The sequence below is a fragment of the Adelges cooleyi genome, unplaced genomic scaffold (assembly GCF_023614345.1).
Source record: "Adelges cooleyi isolate 19-005CV unplaced genomic scaffold, UGA_ACOO_1.1 ACOO_flye_CR_arks_rails_tigmint_CR_PRNA_527, whole genome shotgun sequence".
NCBI lineage: Eukaryota > Metazoa > Arthropoda > Insecta > Hemiptera > Adelgidae > Adelges > Adelges cooleyi.
The window spans coordinates 35,798-46,169 of NW_026096216.1; the positions used below are offsets into that span (position 1 = coordinate 35,798).

Consider the following 10,372-nt stretch of genomic DNA (forward strand, 5'->3'; position numbering starts at 1 on the left):
CAGTGCACATGTTGGTGGTGTATCGATTGGTTTGGTGCAATATTTTAAACGATGGTTTTGACCACAGCGGACGCAGCGTGGGGCATAGTGGCAGTAAGAGTGAGTAGAGCCGTATTCCTGACAGTATTGACACTGGACTAGGTCGCGGCGTTTGTGTGGTTCTTCAACTTTTATTTTAGTGTGAAGTATAGATGAGAAGTCGAAAATCGATTGATAATTTTCAACTTTTTCCAAGTCGACAAAGAAGAGAGGTAAAGGTGTTTTTGTTTGTCGTTGAAGTACATTGACAACTTGTAGTACAGAAAAATTGAAATTTTCTAACTCAGATTTTATTTCACTACAAGGAGTTGTAGGATGGAGATAACGTACTACAACTCTAAATGGCTTTTCGGTTTTCATTTGGTACGTGTGTAACGGACCCACCCTTATCAGGGCTAATAGATACATATATATATTTATTACATTATACAACTTATCAGGACTAACATATACATATATCTATATATTATGTTATATAACTTCTCATTATTATGTACCACACGTGCCGATTTCACATCAGACCCAAAAGGTCATTACAGCATCTTGCGAAAGCAGACAACTTGCAATTCTGTTCACAGTTGACCTCAAACACGAGGCCAACCACTAAGAGAAACTTAACGTTTTGGCAACTACCGTGCGAATCTCACATCGAAGCTAGCCAATTTCGACCATGCGAAGGCTGCACTCTCATGCCTCTACCCTTCCTCCACCGTTGACATAAGCGGATGCCATGGACGAGCGAGGTCATCCATACGCGGACTTTCGATAATTGCGAGGATTCCCACGGCCATTCAGCGAGCGGACCAACATATAAGGGAGAACTTCAGTCATAGCAGGGCAGATGTGCTGGGACCACCATACACTACACTTGAAGTTTCTACCTATCATCTTCTTTTGAAGTCTTAAGCGGCTTATAATTGTCTTAATCATCATATTTTTGAAGCATACTGAACTTATGCTATTAACTGTTTGTCGTTGTACATGTTTTATAAGTATATTAAATTAAATGTTTGTGATTTACTCTGAAGTTATTCTATTAAATATCTAAAAACCTATCACCACGATTGTAACAACACTCAAACAGCCTGCAATACATACATACAGGGCTACAGGGTTGCTACATTGGCGCAGTCGGTAGGATCGTTCAAAGACGGTAACGACATCAAGTCCAACTGATTTCAACTGGAAGGGACAAGTTAATTGAAGCACTTCGTTGAAATCGACGTTTTTGGAAGAACCATTCAAATATGAACGCTCTTTTGTAAGTAGATAAGGAACTTAAATTGTATTAAGCTAAGTTAAGAATTTTTGTTTTATATAAGTGATAATCTTAAGTGTAGGTAGGCCCAGTCATCTCCCAAAATTTAAAAAATAAAAAAAAATGGAATCAAAAGATACTTTAGGAAATCAAGTTATAGACCAATTAATGGACCTGACCAAAAGCGATAGTAATGAAAGTAGTAATGAAGGATTTTTTGAATCAGAAATTATAGAATCCCCTGAACTAATTAAAATAGGAAACAATGACATAGGAAATGATTGTAACGATGTAGTAGATAAGGATGTTAAGGGGAGGTCAGTTGAATCAATAGAAAAAGAAATAGATAGATGTTATAATTCACAACGTAATGTTAGCAAATCTAGTGTAAGGGAACCTAAACAAAAATCTCAATCACCTAAGACTGTTTCTAACATTATTGACCGTAGTAATGTTAACATTAACAAGTATGCAAACACACGCTGTTGGATTTGTAATAGGCTTGGCCATATTTCCTTTTTTGTAAATCACGTATGAAATATAGTATTAATACAAATAATAATAATAGAAATTATCAAACTTCTGTTCGAACTCGTCCAGCTATATGTAATGATTGCAACGGTACAGGCATCATTTTTAAAGAGAGATCGCTGAATCGCCAATCGGCGCATTTCCAGTGATAGAAAGAAAAAAAAAATGCTTATCACTTAAAGAGAAATAACACCTAGAAACACCTTGACCAGATTGATAGACCATAAATCGAATCAAAAGTTCATATACGTCTCAGTAATACCTATATTATAAATTAACTTAACTATTGTTAATGTCAAAATCATTATTATTACCTAAATAATTAAATCAATTGTGGTTAATGACTTATAACCAAGTAACTTTCATTTAGAAAAAAAAAATATATATATACGAATTTAGAAGTAAATAAATAACTATGAATATGGCAATCTTGGCGAGTTTCTGGGTGTTGCCTATAGAAAAAAAAAAAAAATTTAAATTATAAGTTAATAAGTAAAATACTGTTCTTTATAATACATATATATTTAATAATAGTTTAAATAATATGTAGCGTATAAAAAAAAAAATAGATATATAGATAAATATAATATGTTCGCCATTCTGTTAGAGTTGCCGACTCGAGTTGAATATTACTTATTTATTAAACGCCTAAAAAGGGCCACTTTTTATGCTTAAAAGGAAGCTTACCGATCTGCGGATCTATTCATGCTTTTATTTTCCCACTTTGCTATACCAATTTTATGAAAATATTTATATACATACACAATATATATATTTTGTTAGGCTTGGAATTGATTAACACAAGGATGTTAGAACGAGAAACTGATCACTTTTCTTTTTAACCAATCCTAACCAATTTTCCAGAGTACTTTGTTAGGCTATTTAAATAAATAAAATTTGAATCGTAGTTTAGTATTGATATTGAAAAGAATTTGTATTAGAACGCTAAACAAATTAATATTCTAAAAAATTTATTTTTACTGCTAAGTTAGAACGGATGGGCAAATAGCATCCTTACACTTATGACAGATTTTATTAAAAGGCAATTTCTAACAGAACATAAAAAACCCAATCCATTGGATAAATTTTAGGTATACTCGATTGAGATAATCATAAAATTATAAGTCCATTAATAGGAAAGGTGTTGAACATGGCACTAAACGATAAAAATATTAAATTGGGTGTTTCACGGAAACAGTCCCCAAGACACGGTAACATGAATTTTAAACATTAAGTCCGGTAGTCTATACTTTCAATAAAAATGCTAATGTGGATGTTTCACGGAAACAGTCCTTAATCGCGGTAACACGTAATTCAAACGTTAACTCCAGTGAACTAAATTAACGATAAAAATGATAATCAGGATGTCTTGAAGGGACAGTCCTTAGTTACGGTAACACGGACATAAAGACGTTAACTCCGGTATTAAACAATGATATAAAAAATAAATTTAGCAGAATCCTACTGCATGTTGATATAAAAAATAATTTGAGCAGAATCCTACTGCATGTTGATATAAAAAATAATTTGAGCAGAATCCTACTGCATGTTGATAATGATAAAGATAAATTAAATATACAAGGTTATGATAAATTAAGCGTGGAAAGATCAACCTAATTCGTTGAATTTCCACTAAAAACTAAAAATGACGCGAATTCTAATAAAGAAGTTGGAAAAATTATAAAAAGTAACGAATCTTTGAACGTTTCAAAAAAAAAAAAAAGACTATCGATAAAAACGGTAACATGTAAGTTAAACATTAATCCCGGTACGGTTGAAACCGCTAATATAATTAATGATAATAATGATTTCGATTATAGCCATGAGGTTAAAAAAAAAAAAAAAAAAAAAATAGATAGCAGGATATCAGAGAATAACGCGATTAAATTACATAGTAATGATAGAAATATTTCGATGAAACCGAGTAAAATGCTTTATAGTAGCGCGGTAAAAAAGCGTGATAAAATGAATACTAATGATAAATCTATCGAAAACACAAATTTATTAATTAACGCGAGTAATATAATTGAAAAACACGACGCTGCAAATTCTATCGAAATAGATCCAGCTATCGAAATTAAATTGATTTAAAAAAAAAAAATTGAACTGGTTAACCGACGTGAACAAATTATTAACGCGAATCGTGAGATAAAAAGTGAAACCATACCTGTATGTAATAAAAAAAAAAAAAAAATTTTATTGGCTCGCGAATTAAGTAGCAAGTTTAGCATGATAATTTCGACATGAACGACATCAGTAAATTATATAATCATAAATCCATTATCGGAAGACACACGTATTTTAGTGAATAAATTACAATTTACACCTGGTGATTTACCAGCGCTAACATAACTAGTATAATAAAGGATGGCGTTTTGCCAATAAATATAAATGAAACGCAACAAAACCGTTTAGTTTCTCGCAGATAAACGAATTAAATTATGACAACTTAGATGAATTTGAAGTATGTCACGTAAAAAAAAAAAAAAAAAAAATATATTACCTTTCAGTGCCTATACTATACCGTACGTATAGTATAACACAACATTATTTTACACCGTACAAACGATATTAGTATATTTAATTCTACTCGGATAATCGACTCGTTGATATTTATCAACCAAACCCCGTATTATAATCATATACGAACGAAGACACGTATCGGCGACACGCGATACGAAATAATATTATTATGTCTGTCATATGTTATAATAAACTAAGATATTATGTTATTTTAATTACTTTTAAAATAAAATGATAGTTTTCTTTTCTTTCTTTAAAAAGCTAAAGATTTAAAATTTAAAATACTGTTAAACCACTTTTTTCAATCACTTGGATAAATAGAAAACAAATATAGCAACAAATTGCTATGCGGGTTGTTAAGATATATTCTAATACGAAATACAACATTTCAGGGTCATAGGAATGTGTATACTTCGAACAGTCTGCGCGGATTTTCGGTACCACGTTGACACATTATCCGATACCCAAAGCGGGTTATACTATGAAAAACTTGATTCTCTTAAGGTTCAAACCAAGGAAGTTACTCTATTGACTTATTTAGACTTAAGTCAGTACAATCAGAATGCCCAACTACTAGAGGCAAGGGTTAATGCATCATACGAATATTGTGAACACTTTACTAAATCATTTTCCCCTCAATTAGCATCAATTAATGAAAGCTATATTAATTCTATTCACGATCATTGTGTAACTTTAAACACACAAGCAAGGGTTTCTTTATCTAGCATTGTAAATAAAACTGATTTAATCTTCAGAACTATTGAACCTAGTCGTTCAAAGCGGGGAATTCCTTTTAAATTATTAAGCAAGGCAGCTCGCCTACTATTCGGATTATGCAGTGAGCTATGTATACAAAATTCAGATAAAATAATAGACAAGGCATTATCAGGTGAACATTCGGTTCTACCAATTCTAACAAAGGTCCTTGGCCTTCCTAACATTACTTCTAAGCAGCCGTCTGTCGATACTTTGGAAATGATATCCGCATATGACCAAAATAACACAATAGGAGATTTGGATCGCGTTCGAATAGACAACGCTTTAGCTCTAAACGCATTACTTAATCAATTTTCACTAGAAGCGAACACTCTTTTTGAAATACTCCAAAGCGCTAGGTTAGGTTATATACACCCTAGTCTGATTAATGACGAGGCAATTCTAGAACAACTTAAGTCCATTACAGATCAATTTGATCCAAACACCGAATTACCTTACGCCTTATCACTACGAAATATACCTAAATTACTAAAGGTATCCAAACTAGCTATATATTATTCTAACGACCGAGTTGTACTAAAAATAGGAATTCCGTTAACATATGATGAAACCTTAGATGTATTTCATATATTACCTCATCCTGTTTGTATTAACCATAATTGTGTTTTTATCAAGCCCAAATTCCATTACATAGCTATGACAGCCTCACGAAAGCTATATTCCACTTTCGAAAGAATTGATCAAGTAGAATGCCAACAAACCGACGAATTTAGATTATGTCCGGAAATTTATCCATTACATCTAACCTCAAATAAACCCTTATGCGAAGCCTTATTATTCCAAGAGTTAGACACAGCACCAGCTGTCTGTGATATAACATTCAACCAATTAGGTACTACGGTGTTCTATAAGTTAACACATCAAAATAAATGGTATTTCATTTCAAACGGGGAGTCAATACTTATTACCTGCAGTAACAGCACCAACAAGTCCCTAGCACTCATTGATATAATGGGTACTGGTATTTTAACTCTTAACGAAACTTGCAAGGCTTATGGTGCCGATCATGTATTAATTCCAAGCACTCCAACTAACGAACAAGATAACTATGGTAACTACATAGCAAATGTAACAATAAAAGAAGCAAGCATTTTGACTTCTGCTTTAGCTGATCAAATCCTTGATCCTTTTCAATCACCAATAAGGTCCATAACTGATTTTTTAAATACGGGAAAAACCCTCTCTCAGTTGCAGCTTCAACAAAATCTGTTGCAAGCACCAAACAAACATTTTTATTATAACTATATCTTATTTATAATATGTTCAATTAATTTACTAATGATACTTGCCATAATTTATCTACATGACATTAACCATCGGAATTCTTTACGTCAACCGCGACGTCAAATTGTATATACTCCAGGAGAGGAAGAAGGAGTAGAATTAAGAGGAGTAAATTAACATTTTATAATATATTAACTGAAAGTAAAAGTAGAAATTTAGTTTAGCAGTTAGATTAAAAAATTCACTAATAAGAATCATTTTTATATATATATATATTTTAAGGGCCATATGATACAACCAGGGCCTTAAGCCTATACATTGGCATAGGGGACGATGATGAGTGCGAGTTAGACGCGTGTCTACACGCCCTAGGAGAACGACGCCAGTCGATCTCTTCACAACCGGGCCGCAGATACGTTACTTCCCAGAACCACACGTTCTATTAGGGGCTGGAAACATCATATGCCCTGAGATTTGTAGAGATAAGAAAAAAAAAAAAAGAATATATATAGATATACATAATCCTCTATTGTAGTATTTATTCTAAACAGTAACTCAAATTATAAGCTATCACTACTACATTTCTCCCGTCCGGTAATAAACCATTTAGTTAAGATTCAATTAAGTTTTAACGTACTGGGTCTTACTACCATTAGAATAAGGATAATTTAATGTATGTAAATAAGCGCACATGCGAAAAAAAAAAAAAATGTTCTAATTAATCTAATATATTATAAGTACTAACCACCTTTTTATTGTTCTAAAGGAAACCACATTAATATATATTGTTAACTAACCATTATTAACCTCTTAAGCAAATTAGTTAAGAACACGAAGTATTTTAAACTTTATACATTCTATTATGAATTTAATCATGTAACACAACACTTTATGTAACTATCCCAAGCAAATTGTAACCTTTAATGAAGTTTTTTGTACTACGTCCAAAAAACTAAAAAAAAAACGATGGAGATGTAACGGACCCACCCTTATCAGGGCTAATAGATACATATATATATTTATTACATTATACAACTTATCAGGACTAACATATACATATATCTATATATTATGTTATATAACTTCTCATTATTATGTACCACACGTGCCGATTTCACATCAGACCCAAAAGGTCATTACAGCATCTTGCGAAAGCAGACAACTTGCAATTCTGTTCACAGTTGACCTCAAACACGAGGCCAACCACTAAGAGAAACTTAACGTTTTGGCAACTACCGTGCGAATCTCACATCGAAGCTAGCCAATTTCGACCATGCGAAGGCTGCACTCTCATGCCTCTACCCTTCCTCCACCGTTGACATAAGCGGATGCCATGGACGAGCGAGGTCATCCATACGCGGACTTTCGATAATTGCGAGGATTCCCACGGCCATTCAGCGAGCGGACCAACATATAAGGGAGAACTTCAGTCATAGCAGGGCAGATGTGCTGGGACCACCATACACTACACTTGAAGTTTCTACCTATCATCTTCTTTTGAAGTCTTAAGCGGCTTATAATTGTCTTAATCATCATATTTTTGAAGCATACTGAACTTATGCTATTAACTGTTTGTCGTTGTACATGTTTTATAAGTATATTAAATTAAATGTTTGTGATTTACTCTGAAGTTATTCTATTAAATATCTAAAAACCTATCACCACGATTGTAACAACACTCAAACAGCCTGCAATACATACATACAGGGCTACAGGGTTGCTACACGTGTGGTACTCGGCGCCTTCGCTTTTTAAGAGTCAAATAATTGTTCGATATGAGTCGGGAGTTTTTGTTTGCAGTTTTAAACTATTAATGGACGATTTACATGAGTAATTTTCGGGGCCAATTTGCGCATTGAACTCATTAATAAGGTCCAAGTAGTTAAGTACACCTTTGATGAAGATTGGCGGTGGAAGAGGTATCGGCGCGTTATCATCGTTGTTGTTTATATTATTTTGCGTTACATTAATTTGGTTATCAGGTACAAACATTTTATCTGCTGTATGAAGTGGTGAGGAGCGGTTAGATGATACGAATAATTTTGATTTTTTTTTAGTTAAAGGTGATTTCGGTGAGAGGGACGATGTAGAAAGCGGTCTCTTTGATTGTTTATTGTTTGGGTGTTTGCCACTCGGATTCTTAAATTATTAAGAATATTATAATTCTAACATTATTTATTATTTGATTATTGCGTATAACAATAGGCGATACGTTTTGTCGTTTTTTCTGCTCGTGCGATTAGGCATCGTTATCGACTACCTGAGTCGATACAACTGGGAAGTGCCGGCTGCCCGGCACTGGTGTTATTTGATAATGTAGTTAGAACGCCGCCCGTTTTTAATTAAAATGTGTAATATTATGCTCATCAGTTGACGCACAAGACCAGCAGGTGCTTTTGATTTCACTGTATTTTTGACGGTAGGAAGATCTATGTTATGCTGTCAAATTCTTTAGAACGTCTTGTTTTCATACAAATAACATTTCCTTCTGCTTCATACTTTAACAAAACTGTATCAATATAATGAAAATTACATTTGTTAAACAATGTATATTATATCCCTTTATATTTTATACTACACATAATGTTATCCAACTGAATTGATTGTAAAAGTTTTTAAAAACAATGCTCCAACTTTTACAATGGTTTAATATAGGGACACGATAAATTTACAATTGGATGAACTAAATAAACAATAAATTGGCCCAACTAAATATTTACAGGAACAATTTTTTATTGAGTTATTTTGTTTACAAATTTTTGTTATACGCTAATCCCTATAATAGCCAAACTTTAGGTGGACCCAGTTTTTATTAGGCCAGTCCAACTAGAAATGTTTTGTACCCTTTTTAACTAAAATGTGTAATATTATGCTCATCAGTTGACGCACAAGACCAGCAGGTTGATTTTGATTTCACTGTATTTTTGACGGTAGGAAGATCTATGTAATGCTGTCAAATTCTTTAGAACGTCTTGTTTTCTTACAAATAACATTTCCTTCTGCTTCATACTTTAATAAAACTGTATCAATATAGTATAAATAACATTTTTTAAATAATTTATATTATATCCCTTTATAATTTATTTCACACATAATGTGTTCCAAATTAATTAATTGCAAATGTAAAAAAAAAAAAAAATTAACAATTAAAATTAGTTAAATAAAAATAGACTTAAACTAAGGAATAAAAAAGGGACATGACAAATACCTAATTGGGGGAACTGAATAAATAATTGGGCCAACTAAATGTTTACAGGAATAACTTTTTATTTAGTTATTTCGTTTACAAATTTTGTTTTACCCCTAATCCCTATAATAACCAAACTTTTTGTTGGACCAAGTTTTTATTAAGCCAGGCCCACTAGAAATGTTTTGTACCCTTATAATAACCATAAGTTTATTTGGACCAACTTTTTCTTTTTGGAAGAGTTACTGATTAACTTAAATTTATAGCGATCACACTGTAAATATTGTGCCCAATATAGTTTGTTATTTGAAGGGGTTTCTTTATAAGAAACTTATTTATCAATAATTTTCTGATTTAATGCACTGGATAATGATATAATTTTAATTTTTAATTATTTGGTACAAATAATATTAGGAATATTTGGAAAATAAGTGCTTCAACAACTGCCTCTGTACTGATTGTTTTTATTTTCAACGCACTGTTTGTTTTTGTTTTTTGCGGCATCGTTTGTTTTTGGATTTTATCGAACATTTATTTTTCCTCTGACTCCACTCTTATATTGAACCACCTTTTAATTTAATTTCACATTCTTCTTCTTGGAATTCCTCTCCTAACGGAGGTTTGAAATCATCATATTAATCTGGATTTTCTATTGGGCTGCCTTGAATATTTGGTTGTTGTTGTAATCAAACCATTGCCTCAGATTTTGCATTTATTTTTTACTAGGAATAATTAATAATGTGGTAGGTCTTCCGTCTCCTTTCACATCGCAGTGATGCAACCATATCGTTGTACTCAGCTCTGCTTGCATTTCTTCAAGACTAAGCTGTTCC

The 10,372-nt window shown here is 32.5% G+C and overlaps 1 protein-coding gene across 1 annotated transcript; it reads left to right on the plus strand.

Annotated features, from left to right (window-relative positions):
- The first annotated feature begins 491 nt into the window (after nucleotides 1-491).
- Nucleotides 492-6,529, plus strand: LOC126842489 (uncharacterized). The gene is made up of 2 exons (XM_050579501.1): nucleotides 492-1,300; nucleotides 4,744-6,529. The coding sequence occupies exons 1-2, from the start codon at nucleotides 1,287-1,289 to the stop codon at nucleotides 6,527-6,529; spliced, it is 1,800 nt and encodes a 599-aa protein (XP_050435458.1). The 5' UTR covers nucleotides 492-1,286.
- The last annotated feature ends 3,843 nt before the right edge of the window (nucleotides 6,530-10,372 follow it).